Here is a 24,249-nt window from a genome sequence, read left to right as displayed (position 1 = left end):
GTTTTTTAGATATTCCCAATTACAAAAAAATACTGTGAAAAGTTAAAACAGTAGATGTTATTACAAAATAATAATTTTATGATTTTCAATAATTCAAACTTTCGATTGTTACAGAAAACCTACGGTAGAGGGCGCTAATGCAGCTTCAGTTAATAGCCGGTGAGTTTCAATAGTTAATATTAATTAATAATTACTAATTTATGATTCGACTAAGGGATAGGCTTATAAACTTGGGATTCTTCATTTAGGCGATGAAATAATAACCTGTCACTATTTGAATCTCAATTCTACCATTAAGCCAAACAGCTGAACGTGGCCTATCACTCTTTGTCTCTGTCTACCCCGCAAGGGATAAGGACATGGTTTTAAGTATGTATGTACTTTATTTGAAAGTAAAATCCCAAAAAAAGTTACATATAATATTTTATTATCCAAATCATTTTTTTTTTCTTAAAACCAAAAACTTTACGAAAGAGTAAGTTGCAGAAATACTTCTTAGTACTAGTCTATATTACGTATAATATGCATTTCTTCTTTTCATAATCCATTTTTTATACTTCACTGATAAGTAGTAAAAGGAATTAAATTAATTGAAAAGACATCAACGCGTAACTAATAACTGTGCATAACTTAAGAAGCGTTGATATCATTTAGGTATATTCGCTAGATTTTTACTAAGTTTTGCCTGCGACTTCTTCCGCGTGTAATTATGTGAACGTAAGTACCATTAACTTATAATTAATGTAAATGTTATTTAAAATAGTAACTTTAACTTATCCGCAAATTTCACTTAACAAAATACATACACCAACAAGACCCGTAAGTCACGTCCATACTAGGTATATAATCCTATTATAAAGTAAGGATTTTTTAGATAGGCCCTATCCTTTCCCTTAGTCGCCTATTACAACATCGGAAAAGATATGAAGTGAATTCTTAAGTGCCAGGAAGTATTTAAAAAAATTTACGTACCTAGCATTAAAATTCGAATGCAGCACTATACTGCAGTGCAGTTTGTTCCGCCGCTTCTTCTACATATGCGCTTTGGAAGCGGTAGTAGTTATAATTAGATTTACGTGATGTGACGTCAATAAGTGATACCTTGTATCCTTTTTTGAAAATAAATCTATTCTATTCCATCTATTACTTGTATAAATTACCTATCATGTTGGCAAACCATTCCCTTGATTGCCTTTTACAATCAGAACAGGAAAAGTAAAACCTAGATCTCTATGTTTTTTGCAATACTAGTAAAATTTCTATGAAAGCTGAAATATAAATAATAATCAAAATCTACTTCAATATATCTATTGTTCTGAATCCTACAAAACCAAACCTCGATTCGATTATAACTTCGATTCCACTCGATGTTGGACCTTCAAATTACCGGTAATCGATGATTGGATTGTCTTTTTTAACTTACATTTAACGTTTTCACCTGTGCCTTTGTCCGGCCGTGAGAACGAAGAGATTACCTTTTTAGGGTTCAATACTTTTTCGGGGTGCGAATTCTTTTAGATAAATTTTAAGATCCTATAATCGAGGGTTACTAATAAATCACTTATCATTCAATGTGCTGTGAATAGGGCTATTTCATATCTTTCTCATGGTTGTCGTAAAGGACGACTAAGGGAAGGTTTAATAAGCTTTGGATACAGATTGCTAGTATTGAATCTCAATTCCATCATTAAGCCGTGCAGCTAACGCAGCTTTTCAGTCTTTTCAAGACTGCTGGCTGTTTTTACTCCGCAACGGTAAGAGACGTGATCATATCAATGTAAGTAACATTAGAACTGGAAAATAAGACTAATATTATATCTTTATACGCACCAAGTTTTGAACGTAGGATATTAGGAAATTCTGCGGTGGGGAGTTGATAAGGCTTTACGCCTTAACTTTTGAATCTTTTGTTTCGTTTTGAAAAAAAGAGGAGAGAGAAAATCTTGCATCTTGATTGTGAAGAAAACCGCTTGAGTTTGCGAATAAGCCTCAAATATATCCTAATTTGAAAAATAACGTACGGAACCACGCAAATTCATGCCGCGTTCATTTTAACCCATATTAGTACAGATTGGATTATACCTGGGATTTTAGGTTATTTAAATCTCGATCCGTGTGATGTGAACACAGGATGGGCGGCGTCGGCTATTGTTTCCAAATTGCTGAATTTACCCGACTATGGTAGTGTAGTTATGGTTTTTACACGCAAAAAGCAGTAACTTTAACAATATTATATTTTATGAACTGAATATGTGGGACTTTTTTTTGCATTTACTGATAAGTTATGAATTCACAAATCGCTTTAATTATGAAATTAAATTTTGTTACAAATACCAGCTATCTATTCTATCTGTGTACCAAATTTCATCAAAAGATACTCGATAGTATTTGAGTTTCTTCGTTAAAAACACAAAAATACAAATCTTTTCTCTTTATTTTGATTTGGCTCTGCCCACGTAGTATGGCACGCGCGACGCCGTTTTTATCTATCTCTAAAATACTATCTCGGTTTCGCTTTTATTATGACTGAAACGGGACAGCTATAGATTTCCGCAAGCGAGATTTTTATACTGAAACTATGGTGGATTTTCCATTTAAGAGCAAGAAAAAACAGCATTCAAACTCATACCTACATGACTCAGATAAGAATAGTTGATACTTTGGCCGCAGTGGGATTCGAATCCTAACTTTTCAGTCGGCTAGTCAAACCACTCGACCACCCAGACAATTAGCGTTCGAAAATACAAACCTAACCTAGATAGTCTTTATAGATACTTGTGTGATTCGTATCTGAACTTACGCTTTTGAGTCTGCTATTTTCACCACTCGACCACCGGCGCTCTATATAGATGACCACATACACATCAAAATAAAAGTGTGTTCTGTCGGGATCTAATTTGTACCGGCTTAGTGTGTTTTCCATTATTTCTGGCAGTGTCTTAAGCCCGGCTTAGTGGCACGCTCCGCGCATAGTAAACTCCCATTGTTTTGAATATTCTCTTGTTTTTCTCTTTTCGAAATTGATGGCTGCAATTTGCCGCTCACCGAATTGTTGGATTATATACATAATATAAATCAACTCTTTTTTCCTTACGGGAAGACAGAGTCCACAGCGTCGGAAAGGCTGAAAGGCCATGTTCAGCTGTATGACTTAATCATGGAATTGAGATTCAAATAGTGACTAGTTGCTAGCTCATCGACTAAAAGGAGAATCCTAAGTTTAAGAGTAAACTCACGCCTTTTATCAATCCGGAGTTTATTAGCCTTTCCCTTAATTTACTTTTAATTGCACAGCAAGACAAATAGCTGGCACACACTATTTTTTTCTTTAATACCAGATCTTTTGTTGAATTACCCGAAGTATATATATGTACATAGAATTTGGAATAATAAAAGATTGTAGAAGTGTTAAGTATTAGTCCACGTGACTGCACAACTTATGGTGTTGTTTTTATATTGCATATCAATGGGCTAGGTAATCTTTCTAATATATCTATCATACGTTTTTTTTTTTTTGAGAAAAGGTTGACATTGACTCTTAAATGTATTTTTTAATGCTTGGGGAGAATTTTCTACAGAACCAAAACATATACCAAAAAAACTTCGTAAATGCAGCTACACAGTTTTGCTGCAACTGTACCATAATACGATTATAAATTCACGTGCGGTAATCCACAAGGTATAAGTACATTCAAAGTACAGTAAAAGTTGCTCTTCAAAAACGCTCTTAAGTCAAAGCTTTAAGGTTTAAGATTGGATAAAGTTGACTACCATAACTTGTGCGTAATCGGCTATCTACCTAATTATTTTTGTTCATCGTAAATCCAGTGCAATTTAAACTTTATGAGTGCACTCAGTATCGGAAATAAATCTCATAACACAATAGCAAGTAATTACGACCGCCTAGTAAGGGACAATAATCGATACTCGCCGATCGGATCGACTCGATTCATCTGTATCGATTCCTTTTTCGAGCTACTGGTTTATTGTTTTTAATCAAATAATTTGCATACTGTTATGAGTGGATGTGAATGAGGCTTTAGTTGTTTGTTCCAAATAGAAAATTTATTCTTATAAAATTATTTAATTATAGCGGGTATTCACAGGTTTTGTTATTTGTGTTCTGAACCTTATTTATCGAAATAAAAATTAAAATCTAGTAGTCATTTATTAGTTATGTAACAATCATTGGATTGATGTATGGATTGCTCTTTATTACTATAATAATACCTAAAACAGACAAAGCTGAAAAATTGTTTAAGCAAATTTGTGGCTAACTTTACATTTGACGTAAAATATAAGGCGATGGTGTATTCTAAGAGTTTCAAGGAAAAAGTGAATAGACCTTGCGAGTGTTTTTTAAAATCTCATCAAGCTTACACCATCAGGCAGATTGATCTTAAATTTTCAGTAAAAATCATAATTACAAAGTGAAAAAGTATCATTCTTGTGAAAGTATAACATTGGTCAGCTTAGCAGTCTAGATTATATGAACAGCCTTACTTAACTATATAGGTAGGTAGTAAAAGTTAGTACGCATGACAATTTGTCAAAGTTGGGGAGCGATAGGAATCAAATATCTATCTGGAAGCTCATTTGGCTGGAGCCGTATCAAGCCAGGTAATTTTTCACGGAAAGTGCCGTAAAGTTGGGAAAACTCAGCCCAACTAGTACTCCAGTCACGTGCTCTTGAGAGCGAGCGAGAAGGGAGATAAGGTTGTGTAATAATCGTGAGTGGGAAAGGGACGGACGATTTATGCATAGGCGATATTTCTCGTGGCTAAGACGGATAACTTTGAGTAGGGGACGGTCGGGCAACGCGGGCCCCTTAAGGTTTATCAATCAAAATCTTTGTAAATGAATAGAATTTTATTAAAAAACAAAAACATAACGAAACTTTGCCTCTTTGGCTATCACAATCATCAGTGAAAATGAACTAAACAATCATCATAATTAAGTAATATCAGTTTAAAAAAAATAATCTAAAAACCCGTTTTGCTCTTAGGGGGTCGGTAAAACGGGTACCCTAAGCGGGCAAAAAGAATATGGTATATAATTTAATCTATTAATCAAAACAGATGTCACAAAAGTACGATCCATGTCCACTATAAGAAGAACATGATTCATGAGACCATTCTTGACATTGTTAGCACTGGATCCAGTCCTCTGTAGGAGGACTTTCGTATTTTTCTCTGCATATAAGCTTTCAAGTAAATCGTAGAACCTGTTGACAGCTGGCCTATTAAATGCTTGTAATCTGGCTATGGACGTAGATTCTGGTGTCCTCAGTACTATTTCAGGATGCCTCATTTTGAAGTTTTTGAACCATTGCTTTCCAGCAGTATTATTTTTGAACGTTGTTTGCTTATTTTTGCGCTTAGCAAATTCACCAACCAATCGCAAAAATTCAGACTTAGTAAGTCCGTAAAATAGAGAATCTAGGGACTTTAGATGCTGAACTAACTCTAGCTCTTCATCATTTGTAAATATTGATTTGAACCTACCGAGACTCTTGACAGAAGAACCTGTTTTCATGCGTCGCTGTAAAACACTGTAGGATATTCCATATTTAGTGGCAGCACCTTTTATTGAGGTTTTTTTTGCCTCATTCATTGCTTCTCTTAGCGTACTCTCCGACCAAGATGCTCTCTCAGTTTTTCTTTTATAATTGTACACCATCTGAAATAGAGATGATCAATTAAAGCCATGCTTTAAACCAAAAATATTAAGCGGGCAAAAAGGGTACTACCCGTTTTGCCCGGACCCGTTTTGCCTTCCACCCCCTGTCTGAGCCCACACCTCAAAACCATTTACAAATATTTTTTATTTTAGTATGATGAACTCGTATTTGATAGTACACATGCCAAACTTAAACGCGATGTATATTCATTCACAGTAAGCTTCACATAAATTGTAAAAATAGAGTGTACTTACGTTGCAAATATTGTATTTTTTTGGCGCGAAAACATGTACAGCTCCCAGTGCACTCGTCTTAAGCGTGCCGCTCCCCGCGGCGTGCTGTTTTATCTATGGCGCGAGCGCGCTAGCGCGTCCCGTGATCGTGTTGACTCGTTCTTTCGTTTGCATAGAAATAAATGAAATACCCTTTTTGCCTACCATAACCGTCTTGCCCGCCCTTCCCCTATATTATATGTTTCGGGCGGTATGCGAAATTGACTACAGGGAGATATAATTTGATGGTGAATCTTGTTAGTCGTGTTATACTTAGTTTGCTTAACAAATTATAAACCATTTCTCTTTCATTTTTGCGTTTCCCCGTGCACCCTCCACTTAAATGCTTCAAGACTTGGGATCCACTTCAAATATTTTAACCCATTCTAGTCACCATCCGTTGTTTTCACCCGGGTTTATCCTAAACTCCCTTGATAGAAACCCAGGGTTAGCTGTGATCAAAATTCTAGGGTAGTTAAAGTCAGGGTTTTACACTAAGAAACTTTCACCTGACCTTTGCCTTACACCTATTAATGGAAGCTTAATAACAGGCATGGAAAATCTGTTTCGTAAATTTTTTTAGTTCTATATGATGTGAATTTGGACACCTGGAGGTGTCGTATTGAACAAAGAGTTAATTAAATACCCAAAATTGTTACATCCGACTCATAAACACTCAAATCCAAGAATGCAGACAATTTACCCGTCTTTCAACTTCTAACTGAAAAGGCGGGGTTCTATTTTGCATACGAATGCCCCCAAGATAATGCAATAGAATGAGCCTTTGTGGTCCATAGTATACATTTCCAAACAAATATGGCCCATTGGCCCACCGAAACGAATTCGAAGTATTGTCTAAATGTTTGTGGCGATCGCGGAAACATTTAAAACTGACAATTAATCCCGTGGGAATGTGTTAGATGGTATAAGGAACCTTATGGCTTTTCTACCATTTCTGTACAGATACTACCTAATATTATGAATTTTATCGGAATGACTGTCTATTATATTTGTGTCTAAATTAACGTAATTATCAGGAAAAAATAGCCAATTAAATGACCCACATTTTTATGGAATTTCCCCTGGGAAAGGGAAATACAGCAATTTTAGATTATCTTGGGCGGGGTTGCGAGCAAAAGTTACAAATTTTAAATTTGTCATTAAAAAAACGTTGATAATGTTGTAATATTTTTATTGAGTACATACATACATACATAAAATCACGACTTTTTACTTGCCACAATCTTCGCATACTTCATCCACATTCATAACTCCCTTCATGCAAGCCTTTCGGGTACTTTTGACCTGACCTTTTACCAGGAAGTACTTAATTTATTGAGTAGAATTCTTAAATTATTTTTTTAATTTTTGTATTCAAATGGAGATAAGAAAGTTTTATACTCGTAATACAAATAAAACCAAAAAGTCCCCTCTTATATCGTTTAGAAAATTCAACTTCTTACTAGCTCTAAAATCTTTGATTCTTCTTCACACAAAAGACTTTTTGCCCTCAGCATTCTGCTAACAATTAGTAAAAAGTAAAATTTATTGCCTCGATTATAAAGCCGTTTGAACCCTGGTACTTTTAATTTTGAGACACTTATTCCGACTTAAGTCAAATTCTTGGGGAAAATATTAGTGTGGACATTCCCTTGCTACCCAACCGTGGAAACCTCATAGGTTTTATCTATACCTACTATTGGGTTATTCGTTATAACATTTACAATTGAAATATATTTTTTAACTAGTGTCAAACTCCGTCGATAGTTCTTAAAATGAACATACTTACATAAATCTCGACAAAGGCATGATGGTATATATGTTACACATTAGGACCACTCTATCTCTTTCTTGTTGATGTCGTATTGAATATTAATTCCATCATTAATAATAGCTGAACGGCTTTACAGTATTTTTAAGATTGCTGGCTCTTACTACCCCGTAAGGGATGGGCATGATTGTCTCATTTTCAAATTTTAAGGAATTCAAAGCTCAAGTTTAACAAAAGATACTTTTGTTGTAATAAACAACTTATTTTGTTGAATGTCTAATTTTTTAAAAATTTAATGTTTGGTTAGGCATTTATTTTCGATCTCATTTGATGGTAAGTGACAATGTAGACGAAAATGTTGATTTTGACATTGATTGTGAGAATTATTTTTCTTAAAGATTATCCACACTATTCATTTCCCTCCTTACATAATTAAAACGGATGCACACTGGGTGCATTAATTGCCGCTTTTCGTTTTTTTCCTCGTTCACACTTTTAATTTGTTCACTTGAGTGTTTTGCATAAATTCCATTTCTTCTCGCGGAAAACAGAAGGGCCTAATTAAAGGGCGCTGTAATTTATTTCGTCCAATAACAAAAATCGACCTTTATAATTATAACGTGAAGGAATTTTTTATATTTAGTTTTACTGTATCTACATAAATATATGACATTGGGGTTATTGTTATTAATATACCTTCGAATCGACGTTTTTGCATAGTTTTCTATAATCGCAAAAGAGATCCGTACATAAAATACGCACATATACATATAGGTAAAATTTTCTAAGTGAAAGGAAATCTTTGTCCCTTCTTTATCTAATGACTAAAACAATTCCATAATAAATCGCAGAAACTATAAAATATAACGCGCGTCAGGCGTTACGGCGACTTACAGCAATACTGCCCCTAATATCATAATCTTACACCGAAATGCTTTCACATTTCAAAAGCTGCCACCCCTAAAAATTGTTTTTGAAAATACACAAAACTGTTGTAGAAATTTAAGCTTAAAAATCATTGTTATAAAGTCGAAATTATTTTTTTAGTGTCGTGTCCTGCAGGGTTGATACCTTTCGGCTATTAGTCCTGGGATTAGCAATTGATCCTGGATCGGATGACCAACACTAGTAGAGTTGATATAGCTGCGTTGTTTAGCAGAGTGCGCACTATAGTACCGACAAGTGTTTAAATCGTTTTTATTAAGCGACAGTAAACTTAGTTTTAACCGTTTTAATACGTCAACCAATGTTGTGAAACCAAAAGATATGACAATTATTAAGCTATATAAAGTATCCTATAATGAGGAATAAAAATTTTGAATTTGAATTTGTTAGAAATGACTTTTGCTAATATGAATATGAAATAATGTATGTTGTACGCTCTATAAATTTGTTCTTTGATTGTTACTCTTACACTACGTTATATTATAAATGGGATTTGGACACTTGTTACTCTAATTCGTTTTTCTATTGTTTGTGTTTGGGATGCCGGAAACAAATGAAAGCACAAAATAAATAAAAGTTTGGTTTTGGTTGGCATTCGTTGGAATTAAAATAGTAATAAAGCAATTTATATGAAAATTAGATACGTGATTGATATCAATTTTTTTAATAAAATTTTTTTGCTTATACACTTCAAATTCTATATTGGAAGGATAGTTAACAAAGCTTGCTTTTAAATAAAAACTAACCCTTTTTATGCGTAAATCCTGTTAAAGGTAATTCATTTGTTCATCAATGTAACAAGTAAAGTAGTGACTTTCGTAACTTAATTGAAATTATATCTAATAATAAATTTTTTATGAAATTAAAAATGGCTTAATTTAATCATTAAGTAAGAACTGACTCAAACAAAAAACAAATGAACACTCGCCGCGTTCTCACTTCAAAATACTCAATTATTAACAACTAAAAAAGTAGAACAACAAAATAAAAAAAAAACAAAATGTCTAAGCTGCCGGTAACAATTAGGGCGACGGTACACCGTCTCAAATCGAGCGACTGTCATCGCGCCGCACGCCGCGTCTCCGCGGTTAATTCTCCTATAAATATTCATGCGACTATTATAGTACCAGTATTGTGATGCTTTGATTAAGTATCTAGTACCTTCAACCCTCCAGCCCTGATTAATAGCGGCGACGATTCATTGTTCGGCGTCTTTTTGACATGTTTTTTATGACAGCTACAAGTGATGCTACCGTGATATGACAGATTAGAGGATAAGTCGGTATGTTTGTTGAACGATTGGGTTGGAACTTTACTTTATGACTTTCTCAAATAAAATGAAAATAAAAATGTACGAAAAATCAATCTATGGACATATTTGTTAATTAGGTTGTCTTAATGTGAATAAATCAAAATATTTTGAAGGTTCCTACATGATTTTAGGTCTGTCTTCATTTATTTTTTAACTTTCTTATATTTGAAACATTTAATTTAAAACACACAAACACAAACATCAACTTAATTTGATTAACGCATTTCTTCAATACCACAGGGACTCAAATGTATGAATTAAATGATACACCTTGCCTGATTAAATTCGATTAAGTAAAGGAGCATCTATCAAGGAAATAAAAACAATATTCCCCTTTTCTTGGGGTGCTGTAATCATGTTTGATTTTAATTAACGAAGTCATAGCGCCTTGTTATTAATAACTCAGCCGAATCGTGTCGCGCGTCAACGCTAATCGCCGTCACTTTGTCTTGCATTGCAAGGGAGTCCTAATTTGAATAGATTGTTAATAAAAAATTAATGCTTTCACAAATAAGAAAAGGTACTTTTATTTAAAAACTAAGTTTCGTTAGGTTCTAATATTTAATTCATATTGTTCTACAAATAATGGTGAAATAAAAAGAAAAGTTATTTATACATACTAAGCTAAAAAAAAAGTTACTTCGTTTTTTGTATGTAGATCTTTTTAGTAACGAACAAACGTAATAACTAACCAAGATAGACTATTTTGATTATATCTGACAAAATGACAGACAAAATGTTAGGAATAACATAGGCAACTTTTTTAAAATTACCACGGGACGGAGTTCCACAAATAAGCTACTCGTAGAATAAAAAATTAAAGTTACAATATTTTAATGTAAATGTTATCTGACTGGATTGGGGTAAACACGTTATTAAAATAAACAACAAAACAACAAATTGGATAATGCTAATACGGCGGGTTGGTTAAGACATCAAACTTCGATAATCAAAGGGAATCCCCAGTAGTATTCACAGCCAAGGTGTCGGAAATCTTGGAACGGCATAGAATGAAAAATGTTTTGGCGCAGAAGCGGCATATGTAATAAATCAATTTCCATAGTATTTTACATTGTCCATTCAGTGCTTTCTTTAACTAGGCAAAACGTTTTATAAATTTTCTTAGCTAAAATTTGCAAAATGGATACAAAACATCTCTCTCTCTCTCATTGGTTTGCTCATATTTAATTTGAGATAAAAATTTTCTCAGAAATTGTATTCGGATTTTTTATACAAAGTTAAGATGTATAATATTATACTATATTAAGTTAGGTTAACTATCTTTTCATTTGATCTAATATTTAAGTAAAACTTATTATTATATGCAACAAGATTATGTTCATTGATGATGATTCAGACATAGAGTATTATGGCCACAAGCTTTATATGTTTTATCCATTATAAATAATAATATTGACTATAGTTAAAAAGTCCACGTTAAAACCTGTGTTATTTTTTAACAGTGTTTATAACGTAACGAAAGTTTAAAAGTAGATTTAACATAAGATTTTTAAACACAGCCCTTCTATTTTTTATCAAGTCTAGACGAATCTCCATACATCGAAGGATTTAGTTAACATATGTACTGTAGGGGCGCGATGGAGGTCATAAATAATAATCTGGAGCTGAGATAAATCGACGTATGCTAATACACTCCAAATTATTTATAGGGGGTCGCGTTTATCTCGGCTTTCTTAAGAATTGAGAAATTATTTGTTTTACCGTATAGACATTTATTTATTCACGTTTTTCAAAACCCTGTATATTTTTTTTTAAAGGAATGTGTTATTCTTAGGAATCACGGTCATTTCAGTTCCCAAAGGGAAATTGGAGAAATCCTTTTTTATCCCTTCGAACAAAATTTTCAAATCTCTAGACCGAGCGATTAGTCACTACCACTACATCCTTTAAATACATACATATCTACATTAAATCAAACCTACATATTTCCCGGAGGACTACATTTTTGCATTTGCGTAACCCATGCATACTTCTATCGCTTCATCCACATTTAAGAATCTCTTCATGCAAGTTCATCGGTTTCGAGTACTCTTGACCTGACCATTTGCCAGCACATCATTTAGGTTGTCATAATTTATAAAGAAAATTGAAAATTGTCTCAATTCCATCTCTTTACAACCGATTACCTTCACAACTAACTAAAGTTTAATGACCCTTCACATCCGAACCATTTTACTATGAGCTTTTTAATCAAAGCTCTAACTGCCATATGCAAATGTACTTCCGAGACATTAAGTTAAACTTATGTTATATTTTTGCTGGCTTTATTACTGGGAGGATCAAATATTTTAATGCTAAGTGTTCTTAAAGGTTCTGCCTTACGAATGAAAATATGTGAAGCAAATTTGAATAATGTCAGAGTTTATGAGTATTGTCCAAGTCTTGTTAGACTGTGTTTCGTATTAAATCGCAAATTTCCGAGGATACTCGTACATCATCAATCAGTCATCATACATACGAAAGGAAATGTGTCTGATGTGAACATGAAAAATATCAAAAATACTTTTGAAATAAAAAATATTTGAAAAAATTCCTGTCTGTTTATTTGTATGTCTGAACGTTAGTCTGTGGAACTACCTACGACGTATTTCTGTGAAACATTTTTTGTTGTTAGTATTTAGATTTACATAGCAAAGCCTGGGTAAGAGTGAACCAGCTATATAAAATGAAAGTAAAATTTGAAATGTCTTTGTTACGCTATGAAACTTTTTTAATACACTTTACAATTACATGTTTTGTGTTAAGAAAAAGTCACACTTGTCTAACACCTCTCAGGACATGAACACGAGTCGTCACCGCCATTAAAGGCTGAGAGAGGCTCTCGCAATAAAACAATAATTAAACACCCCGGGGTGAGGGTGAAAAAATCCAATTTCCATTTACGACTGCCTCCGCCCAGGACTAGTAAAGGGATCTTTATTTAGTGGAGTCTATGTTTAAATTCCTCATTTTGGGCGGGGAAAACTTTTTGTGGTCGCAGTTTTGATTTGCCAAATTACTATGACGAAAATAGAATGTCAACCAAAAGCATAAACGATTGGTGGTGTGTTTGGCGCAATGGTAAAGTGTTCTCGCTTGTGAAACACAGACTCTGGGTTCGATCTCAGGTCAGGTCATGATGTGAAATAAACTATTTCGTGAAAGTTGGATGTTGCTTGATTATAGTTTTTTTAGTAGTATTTACAATCAGCGTCCTTTCGCCCTCCCTTGGGACCTCCAGCGAATGCCTCTACTCATCATACATTCATTAAGAGGATATCCTTCCTTATTGGTCTATAGTACACTTGATTAATCATATCCAATAAGTTCTATTTTACTTCGAAAGCAACCTCCTTCGATCAACTGTTTATAGTATTAGATATTATTAGTTCTGAATGTTTTTTTCGTCTCCCACAAAAATACCTATTTTGTTTTTATCTGGTTCAACATTGCGCATTTGTTTTAACAGCATCTATATTTTTGTGCTTCCATCATGAAATGACATGAGTGTCAACTTCCTCTGAGCCAAACATGCGGTATAACATTAAAGTATTCTACAAGTTACTTTCGGAACTAATCCTTCCTTAAAAGTTAAGTCTAAAAATCCCCTGTGTGTCGTGCCGAGGGCAGTGTCAGACACTTTACGGCGGGTAATGACACTGCTTTAATGACACTAATGACAGGGAATGACTCCCGGGGCTTGACTTAACAACTTTGCACTTTCTTACATCTTAAGTTCAGAGGTTATGACATTTTTTATGTATTCGTAAGGTTAGGTATGCTACTTTTTTGTCGTATGATATTTTATTTTGTTTAGGAAAATTGTATGTGTTAAACCGATATCCTTTTGTAAGTAGGGTTTATATAAATAAAAGTTAGATAAAACTACAAATAATCTAATGCTTTCGACTTAATTTGTGTGCAGTCTCCTTCTTATGCCTGCGATCTCCTTATTTGACGGAGATGGGGTTCACTTGTGACAGTCTTAGAGTGAGTAAACAAGGTTTTTACAGGAAGCGAATCCCGTTGGATCTCCACAACCTTGCCCGAAATCTCCGCGGTTATTGTGGAAAAAATTAATCAAATTTTTACCTTTCACTTAAATTTTAGTTACGTTAGACCCGCTATTAGATATTCCTTATTCCAATTGATTTGATAAACAAATTTGCATTAATGATTGTTTACCTGGGTCAAAAATAAAGATTTAAACTCTATAAACTTTCAACTTGCACATTCGACTCTCCGAATGAAAGAAACAGCCGCTTCCTACTCTCACTATCAACAATGAAATGTCTTCCATTTAGCAGCGTCACATGCCATCGCATTATACGCGCCCCAAGGAATTCGGCCATTATGAAAAACGGATTCACAATATATGAGATTGAACGCCTTTTTTAAACCATTCATGACACGACCTTACGATTCGGTTCATTCGAGCACCTTGCTGTTATCACCCTTAATTCCTCGATTATGGCAAACAAGATCAACCTGACTTCAATGGATTCTCGATTCTATTCGAATACGTTCTTGGGTTATTTTAATTTAACCGTCTACCGGGTTGCTTTGTAAAAATGTGCAATCATACAGAAATCGGTTCTAACAAAAAGCTGCATTGTTCGATATTATATGAGGGAAGATTCTTCGTGCGATTCCGTGCGAAAAAATCGATTCGCGGGCGTTAACTTGCCCGCTTCGATGTTCAGGTTTCTCGGGAACGATTTAATTTGTCGATTAAAAATCGGTTATTTTGTATTCGGATTCCGGGATAAGCTTATTAGTCGTTCTGCTCAGATATTATTTATAAATAATTGTTTTAATGTAAGAGTAAGTGCTTTTTAATATCACAACTTTCGCTATAGGACTTACCTAATTTGATTTGGTATGGTTATCTCGTATATTGTTAGATTATGTGTTCTTATTTGAATAGAAAAAAACAGTAAGTAATTAATAATCAGCTGGTGAAATAATACTCACAAAACCGTTTCGTCGTCAAATATTCCAGCAAAAAAACCCAAAATTTAAACAAACAATTCATTCATAAAATAAAAGTCGGACGCATTGCAATACTATATCTCACGAGGGGATCCTAAATGATCCAGAGATGGATATAAAAATAAAGCGGGCAGCTGGCCCATCCCTATTTATTATTTATCAATTGTATAAATTATTGAATAGAAATATCCTTTAGTAGTGGCCATCTTGACCCCTAATGGCGGTCGGTTTACGATCGGCCGAGGCGATTTATCGGAGTGTATGTCCGTATATCATTCATACCTACATGTAGATGTTTTGAGGTCAGGCAGTAGATGTTGGAATTTGGCGCACATCCTATAGGTACACAACATATAGAAACTTTACGGGATAAACAGAGTCAACAGTGTCAAAGACTCAAGCTATATATCTTTAGCTTTTAGATATTTGCTGTTATTTGGGAAGCTTAGTAATTAGAGCCATATTTTTGCCAGATTGGATGAGAGATCTGTACGTGGTTGAGCAGTCCAATGTAAAGCATTTACTTTCACACGATTCATAAAAAAAATTGCAAACACGCACACAAACTTTTAAATATTTAGGTACCTATTCAAATTGATAAACTTCAGTTGACTTCGTAAAACTATTTCCTTTGTATAGACAAAAAAAAGAAGCAACTTCAAACGACAATCCTCATTTCAATCTTCATAAACAATTGAACCACCAGCGACCTATCGATGGCGGGAGACGCTTCCTCCTAATCCTTAAACTGTGAATTCCGAGTCAATTGCTTTTTGCATCTAAGACCAAGTCAAAGGCGGATAGCGATTATTTTATTCATTGTCAAACAAAACGGAATAATAAAATCTCGTTATTACTATTGCAAGTCTCAAGAATAAGGGATTTTATATTTATCGGAAAGCTATCGCTGTATTTATTATTTTATATATTTATAATTTTTATATATTGAAAAGGTACAGCGCTAGTTTTTCGCGCGATATAAAATGGCGTCGCGCGTGCCGTGCTAAGGGAGCTAGAGGTTTAAATGCCTTTAAGGTTCATATAGAAATCTGCTTAACCGAATAGTAGACTGTTAGATAATGCTATTAACATTCCGCCTATTGTACTATACAAATTGTAAATGTTATCAACAATAAAGAGTAAAAAAATTAATCGTAAGTACCTACTTAAAAACCATCGGTTTTTAAAATATTAATGAAACGCCAACGTGTCATTTAAACTAATATATGAGCTTAACTTGCGCCAGACACCAAAACCATTGTCTTAACCCAAAGGTCCAGTAAAAATGCATCAGATATCGTCGCCGATGTTATGTCTCATAAACAGTAAGGTCGTCGAGATAAGCTGAATTCGATGACCATTGATGGTAGTTGAATGGGATGTTGAGCAGCTTTGTGGTGATCCGAGAAACGATTTCAGAACTGAAGTAGTGACGTAATAGCATAGGGATTAATTCGATTCTACCTAGGTGTATTCTATTTTTGACAATATGGAACGCAACTTGACAAAAAGCGCGTTGTCACCTTATTTATTTCGGAACTTCTTACGTTGTTGTTAAATCTATATATTTTTATATCAATATAGAACTACTTACATTTTTATTAAATCTATATAATATTATTAGAAAAAAGGGTGTTTCAGTTGCTTTTCCTCCTGTTTATATTTTGCTAAATTTAATCTAGTGAAAGCTTGAAAACTTTACATTATTATTTAGGCAATGAACTAGCAAATTTCTGAATCTCATCATTAACCTTGTGACTTTTATTTTATGTAGTGCGTTTAATGTATTATGGTTTTTAGAGGCTATATATTAGGTAAGTAGATCTTCAAATTTCTACTTATTAATATGCCCCATTTGCGAAAACAGAGCCAGCGGTCTTGAAAAGACTGAAAGGCCACGTTCCGCTTTTTGTCTTAATGATATATAATTGAGATTCAAATGGTGACAGGTTGCTAGCCCATCGCCTAAACGAAGAATCCTAAGTTTATAAGCCTATCCCTTAGTCGCCCCTTACGAAATTCATGGGAAAGAGATGGAGTGGCCTATTGGATTCTATTCGTACCGGGAACCACGCGTATCATCCTAATGTTTTTTTTTTAATAAGTAGTACCTAACTACTTATTTAAAAAAAATATACCAACTTTTTGTACTATGTAGTTCTTACGAAAAATCATAAGCAAGATGATCACATCACCTGTGCCTGAACAGACGTTTGACATAAACTTGCGGTGAGGGGTCAGCCGATCGCCGAATTATGTAAAGTGTCCGGTCATTACGGACTCACTCTGTCCGGTGTACTGCGACCGACAGGAATTGATACTTGGTAAGAATTTAATTCTATCATTAAGTCAAATAGCTGAACGTGGCCGATAAGTCTTTTCAAGACTGTTGGCTCTGTCTACCTCACAAGGGATATAGACGTGACCATATGTATGTAAGAATTTAATTTTTTTTTGGTTATAGTAGTTTAAAGAGCAGTAATGACACAGAAGTTTGAACCATCATTTTCCATGTCTCTATCAACCTTCCGGTTATGCAGGTCAAAAGCGGGTCCATATTTTTATACCCAAAAAATTTAAAATTACATAGGTGATTTTTTTTTGTATATTGTATGCAAGAAAATGATACATACTTACACACCTACACGTATTATCATGTCTATATCCCTTGCGGGGTAGACAGAGCCAACAGTTTTGAAAACGTTGAATTGTATGGTTTTATATTGGAATTGAGCTTTTAAAATTGGCAGGTTGCTAGCCCGTCGCCTTCAAGATATCCATGGGATAGAGATGTAGTGGTCCTATTCTTAAGTGCCGGGAACCACACGGTAAAACGATGATTATGGCTAAAAGCGTTATGCGACAAGATGATCATGCTACATAACTTTATAGGACACAGTACGTATACAGAAAATGCTATCCGAATTTTAGACGAATTTTATTGTACGCATACGCGAGATACAAGAAGTATGTAAACCGTTTGGTCGGCGTACAAACTAGCGTAGTTCCCGCCACGTGCGAGTTACTGCATCCCCGTTTTGAGGGTAGTTTTATTAAGAATTACAATTATTTATTTATACTGACCGCTGTCCCGATATTTGTATGGTAATGCCCTTTGTAGGGTTAAACGATTCTATTCTTTGCCATTTGTTGGGATCTATATCGGTCTTTTTGTTATAAGAAAAATACTTGAGTTACTACTCTATCTGAGATCATTGAGTTTTGTAGTTCAATATACTAACATTACTTACTTTAACTGATTTCTATGAGGGATGTTCATGTTATTATGACTTCTAATAATACGACTCTAACTTATAATGTATACGGTTTTTATTCTAGTGAAATTTCTGCCACGTGAACGAAAACTGAACAGGGTCTTATCAAGACTGTTGGCTCTGAGTACCCCGCAAGGGTTATGGAGATTATAGTCACTATATGTATAGTATGTATCGAAATTTGTAAAAGAAGAGAAGCGTAATCCTATTTGCAATGACAGTCAATTACACGAGTACAGTGTAACCGGACGGTCTATACGTAGTAGTATTGACACATTTTAAAAATATTGTCGTCAAGTCAGGCTCTCTATCGTCAGCTTTTTCCGCTCTTAATCATTGGACACTACACAATTCCTTTGTCACTCAGTATGACAAAGAGTTGCTGGATTTCAATGCAAGGCTATTAGACACTTAACTTTAGAGTTAATTCAACTACCTATTTCTAATCCTCTTGGAAAAGTAAACAACTTCGTTAGGAAAACTCTTGATATTATGTAAATCACATTATTATTCATACTGTTTTTGCAAAGGGCGCGCCACGGAACCGAGGCCCTAATCTCAATCTAGACCTTTACAAAATTACACATTCACTAAATAAAATCGAATGCAATTCAATTTACTACCTTATCATTCAAGAAATAAGGGTATAACTTATAAAATTTTATATTTTCATGCGCTTACAACATTTGACAGACATAATACGCCACTCGCTCATAGATGGCGGTAGTAGCAATGCAAATTTTCGATAATGTAATTTTCCATGATGAAAAATTGGGGATTTCGTTCGCGCAATCTGATTGGAAAAACATCTGTAAGTTATTCCGGGGTATTATGATATACGTAATAAGATTAAGGTGTGTCTTTATTATTTCATAATGTCTGTTTGATATGAGGGGATAACTTTTTTATGTTTGGATGTTATGACAAGATTTACTTTTTTTACGACATTTTTTGTTGTTTAGTATTGCGTTTTAATAACAAAAGTTTTGATAGGTATAATATACATACATTTTGAACCTAATTTTACTTCTGGGCAAATATTTTCTTTATTTTTTGTACATGGCTATTTTTTCTTTTTTTAACTCCAGACTAATTTTAAGTACCTAACATAAAAAAGAGTAAGTATTTAAATACTTGAATGTTAGAAGGTACCTTACAAAAAATTAATAAAATATTTTTTATTTCATTCTTTAAACGTCCACTACAAAACTATTATCAAATAGTTTTCCATTCTCTAAGAGCATCAGGATGTAATCGATTTTAATCTCGGACGAATATATGCACATTTCGTATATCATTGTAAGTAGATATTGGACACCAGTGCCAGAGGTCAGACTGCGCCGGCCGTGGGAAGAGCACGCATGTATCATAATAATTATTATAATAAAGGATTTGAATACTAAATGGACGTAAAATTATAACCAAAAAGATTTTTGTGTATATGAATTGGTTAGTAAATAAATAAAAAAATGTATTTACTAGAGGGAGTCTTAGTAATAATTGCCTTTTTAATTTGAAACTTACTTAGTAAAGTTTGATGGCTCTATACAGTTTTAGTAATTTTGTTCAGATTAGTCTGAAATTCTTTTGATATGTAGTTTCTGGAAGAGTAAAGAAAAACAGAAGCGTCATAATTATTATATCAGGTTAATTGGTTTTTATCTTTGGACCTTTTTTTTATTTTATGAGTGATTTTACAAAAATCGAGAGAACTATAAAATTTTTCATGATTTAGTAGTTTACTTAAACATTACAAAAAGCTTACTAATTAAAAAACTAACTTTTACCTACTACCAAACTTAAATTATTTATGTTGTGAGACAATTGTTATCCACTTAAATTATACCAAACTTGAATCTTAAAGGTTTCAAGAGAACAGACATACAGTCAACAGGAATAAATCACTTGATACAAAGCTAGGTCCACAAAGTTTAACATTGGTAATAATTTCTTAATTTCCTTCTTACTTCTCTATTTCACGTCAATATTTTACTTCAACTTGTAAATGAAAACGCACTGAATTACTTGTGTATTAAAGTCGTATTTGCGTTAGTAATTGTAGTCTGAGATATGAATAGTGGCGGGGTCAGTGCGTTGCAATATTGTCGAATATAAATCACAGCTTAGCGAACCCTAGCCCAATAATGTTGCTTTCTAGTGGCATTTAATTTTGTTTTTTTTTTGTTTTGGTGGTAATGATCTTGGTTGTTTATATTTAATCCAATGTGGTAGTGCAGTTTTCCTGAAGACTATATTTTTTTTATTTAAATATTTATTTACCAAAGCCATTATTACATACATACATATAATCACGTCTCTTACGGGGTATACAGAGCTGATGAGGCCACGTTCAGATGTTTGGCTTAATGATAGAATTGAGATTCAAATAGTGACAGGTTGCTAGCCCATCGCGTAAAAGAAGAATCCCAAGTTTATAGCCTTTTCCTAAGTCACCTAAAGTCATTATTATAACAAATATTTACTCCGTAATATATCAATGTTTATCAACTACATAAATAAATAAAAAACCAAATGGCAAAAATTTACAGTTACCTACGTATTTTAAAAATAATTACAGTTTTATATTTAAATATAATAAGTCACAAGTTAAAACGCTTTTGTTAAAAAATAAATAATTACAAAATACATTATTTTAAAGTTATACGTATGAATACATAAAAATAATTAAATTAATTCATTGCATTACATAATATATCATTAAATTCGGTCCAGTATTTTCAGTTTATTCGTTATTATAATTAGACATTAATTTATTAAAACACCTATTTTTTGCGTCGCAAATAAAAAGGCGACTGTCTCATAGCCTTAGAGTCGCGGCGCGCGGGCCCTGTAGAATCATCTGCATGGAAATGCAATGTATACGATCATTGTTAAATGCATTGCCGGCACAAGACGTCTTATTTTGCCTCGTGAGAAACGTGTAAAACTTCATTTTATGTTTTTTTCACTGTTATGTAATTTAAATTGACAATGTCGGCAACTATTCAAAATAAAAGTAAGTGTCTAGTTTTAACGGGAATATTAATTCTACGCGGGCGAAACTGCGACCGTCTTCTAGTAGGTACATAACTATCACGTCTATGTACTTTGCAGGATAGACAGAACTAACAGTCTTGTAAAGACGATGAAAGGCCACGTTCAGCTTCATGGCTTTGATGATGGAATTGAAACTCAAAAATTGCTAGTCCATCGCAAGAAGTATCCCACGTTAATTAGCTATTCCCTTAGTCGCATCTTACGACATATCAGAAGGTTATGGAGTGGTCCTATTCTAAAGTGCCAGGAACCACATGGCATAAAAAATACCTATTCAAATATGATAAGAGGACCCTGATGATTGAATGACTGACGTATCAACATACAGTAGCTACAAACTGCTAGATTTAGAAATTTAAAATTTACCATGTAGGTTTTTTAAGTGGTCTGGGGATGTATAAACGTAAGGATTTTATTCGGAATTCCAGCAGGAACAAAATACGATAGATTATGAAATACAAATATTTTCATCAAATAGGTATCTCATTGGATTTGATAAAAATAAATTCCTTACTTTTTGTGTCCCATGAAGGTATGTGTACTACTACTATAAACATTTGGTTGGTGTTTACAAACTTATTTTGTGTATACATGCAAGTACAAAAAATTATTTTCTACGGAAATAACATGCGTGAAAGAAATATTGAAACTAAAGCTGTTACTTTAAAGCAGTAGTGTGCCATCTATGGGTGAGCAGCAAAACTAAAAACTATCAGTGAACTGTATTCGTTTGGCTGTTCTTTCACAGATGTCGCTAGTAGTATTCACGTTTGAGTTTTATGAATTAAGTAGATAGTATATTTATTTTTTATTGTTTGTATGATGATATCTTCTGTGAATTAATACTTTATGTGACTTGTTTCAGATACTATGCACAAGAGAACTGGTTAAGTAAACTTAATTTTACCGTATTTTATAATTTGAGCGCTAAGATAATTTTTATAACTTAGGTACTATAATGATAAAATTTTTTGAATTATTCATTTTTTTATCTATTTTGCTTGCGAATGAAATTATAATTTAAGGGAGTCTAATTAAAGAAGGTTACTAATTTATGCAAAAATTAAGAAATTTAAAATTATTCAAACCATAAACAATCAATAATTTTTAATTAAAAAAAAACTCAATCTAATGAAATGATTAAAAATTCTGTTCCAAGAACAAGGGGCCGACAAGACAGTAACTAGCTATTATAGTCAAGTTTAATTTCTTCAATTGTCTTAAAAGGCAAAAGAATTTATTTCAAGGTCCGTTTACCGTCAACCCTTCCGTTGCTAATGAGAGACACTGTCGAGGAAATAAAAGTGTAATTCGTAGGTATCTGAGGGTTAAACATTTATGTTATGGTCTGCACAAATCGAGCGAATAATGGCTTTCACTGTTGTTTAATTTCTTTTGTTTTCTTAAGTTAAAGAAAGTAAAAAGCGACTAATAGGGAATAGGCTTATAAAATTGGTATTACTCTTGAAGGCGATGGGCTGGCAACCTGTCACTATTTGAATCTCAATTCTTTCATACAGCTTAACTTGTCCTTTAGTCTTCAAGGCTATTGGCTCTGTCTACCCCGCAAGGGATATAGACGTGACTATAATTCCACAATACCTACGTAATTACGAACAATAGGTATAAAAATTAGGTATTTTTTTAGCATATACATTCAAATAGGTACATATAACTTACTAATTAATATATACCTACTTTTACTAATTAGTAAAGTACTGAATGCTCCTGGTGTTATTCCTGGTCACATCTTCACCTTTCTGGAGAGGAGTCCAGGGTGCGCCTTCACGACCATGACCCTGGTCACAAGTCAGCGTTTTACATAAAGCAACCTCACTTCCGCAACCTCTGCAGGGGAATCTAACCCGTATTAGATCATGTTTATTTACATCCAGGCGACTTAATGTGCACAGGTATGCTCACGATGTTTTCTCTCTCCGTAAAAACATCGGTTTGCATTTAAACTAATGTATAAAACAGAAAAGAGTAAATATTTGGTATATGGCCACAGTAGGATATGAATCAGTGTATCGCACTTTTTAGTCAGCTAAATTAACAGTTCGACCGCCGACGCTCACAGGTTCGAGATTAGAAAATTATAACGTATCCTAAATACATTAGGCTCCATTTTTGGCATCTGTATAATGCAATAAAAATTTATTATAAGGAAATCCTGTTTCAATATCAACCTATCCTTTTTATTGAAGATAACAATGTCAGGTCAATACCTATTTTTATTATTTTTTATGTCTGCTAGCGCATATTGTACTATTTTCATTCTGTGTATTTTAAATTTAGTTATTACTATACAATTACTACTTTATTATTTATTCATACAAATACCACAAACCATACATACCCACATACATATAATCACGACCATATCTTTTGCGGGGTAGACAGAGCCAAAAAGCTGAAAGACCATATTAAGATGTAATTATGATTTATCTTACCGATTATAATATTATAGATAGACTAGACATGACACAAATCTAGTTATTCCAAGACGATTGCTAATTTATTATTCTGTACGTCACCCCGCCGCCAAATATCGACAGGGTTAATATTGTCGTGACAGACAGTCGGCTGGGGAGACTGCGCTGTTTATGTGGGGCGCTATCTGAGAAACTAATGGACTGGTTTCTTCATTATTCGTGACTTCTGTAGTTATAGTAATATGTTTGCTATCTGTTACTCTCTTCACTAGGTACTCGTAAGTACTTACATAGAATAAACTTAAGTCGCTTTCCACGTCTGTCCCTATGTATGTATGCTTAGAAACTAGACAACGGATTTTGATGCAAGTTTTTTTTATAGGTAAAATTAATGAAGGGGAGCGGTTTATATGTATAAATGTTATCCGTGCGAAGCCGAGACGAGTCTCTTGTACAAGTATAAATGTAGAATCAGGTGATTCTGGTCAGGTTGATCGGACTATATGTGAT

General features: G+C 33.7%; 2 protein-coding genes across 3 annotated transcripts in view; one reads left to right on the top strand and one right to left on the bottom strand.

Moving 5' to 3' along the window:
• The window catches only part of LOC106131691 (protein trachealess), a 154,201-nt gene that overhangs the window by 54,040 nt on the left and 75,912 nt on the right, over positions 1 to 24,249 (top strand). For both annotated transcript variants that reach the window (XM_060949958.1, XM_060949957.1), the window contains exons 4-5: positions 115 to 159; positions 22,170 to 22,190. In XM_060949958.1, the coding sequence (XP_060805941.1) occupies positions 115 to 159; positions 22,170 to 22,190 (66 nt within the window). The remainder of the gene's footprint in view (positions 1 to 114; positions 160 to 22,169; positions 22,191 to 24,249) is intronic.
• On the bottom strand, positions 4,808 to 6,139 carry LOC106138132 (uncharacterized). Its single transcript, XM_013339185.2, has 2 exons — positions 5,935 to 6,139; positions 4,808 to 5,679 (listed from the first exon to the last, which is right to left on the bottom strand). Exon 2 carries the CDS (start codon positions 5,677 to 5,679, stop codon positions 5,002 to 5,004), a length of 678 nt encoding a protein of 225 aa, XP_013194639.2. The 5' UTR covers positions 5,935 to 6,139; the 3' UTR covers positions 4,808 to 5,001.

The sequence above is a fragment of the Amyelois transitella genome, chromosome 20, assembly GCF_032362555.1.
Source record: "Amyelois transitella isolate CPQ chromosome 20, ilAmyTran1.1, whole genome shotgun sequence".
NCBI lineage: Eukaryota > Metazoa > Arthropoda > Insecta > Lepidoptera > Pyralidae > Amyelois > Amyelois transitella.
Note: the sequence above shows the minus strand (reverse complement) of the source record. Positions and strands in the feature narration are given on the sequence as shown.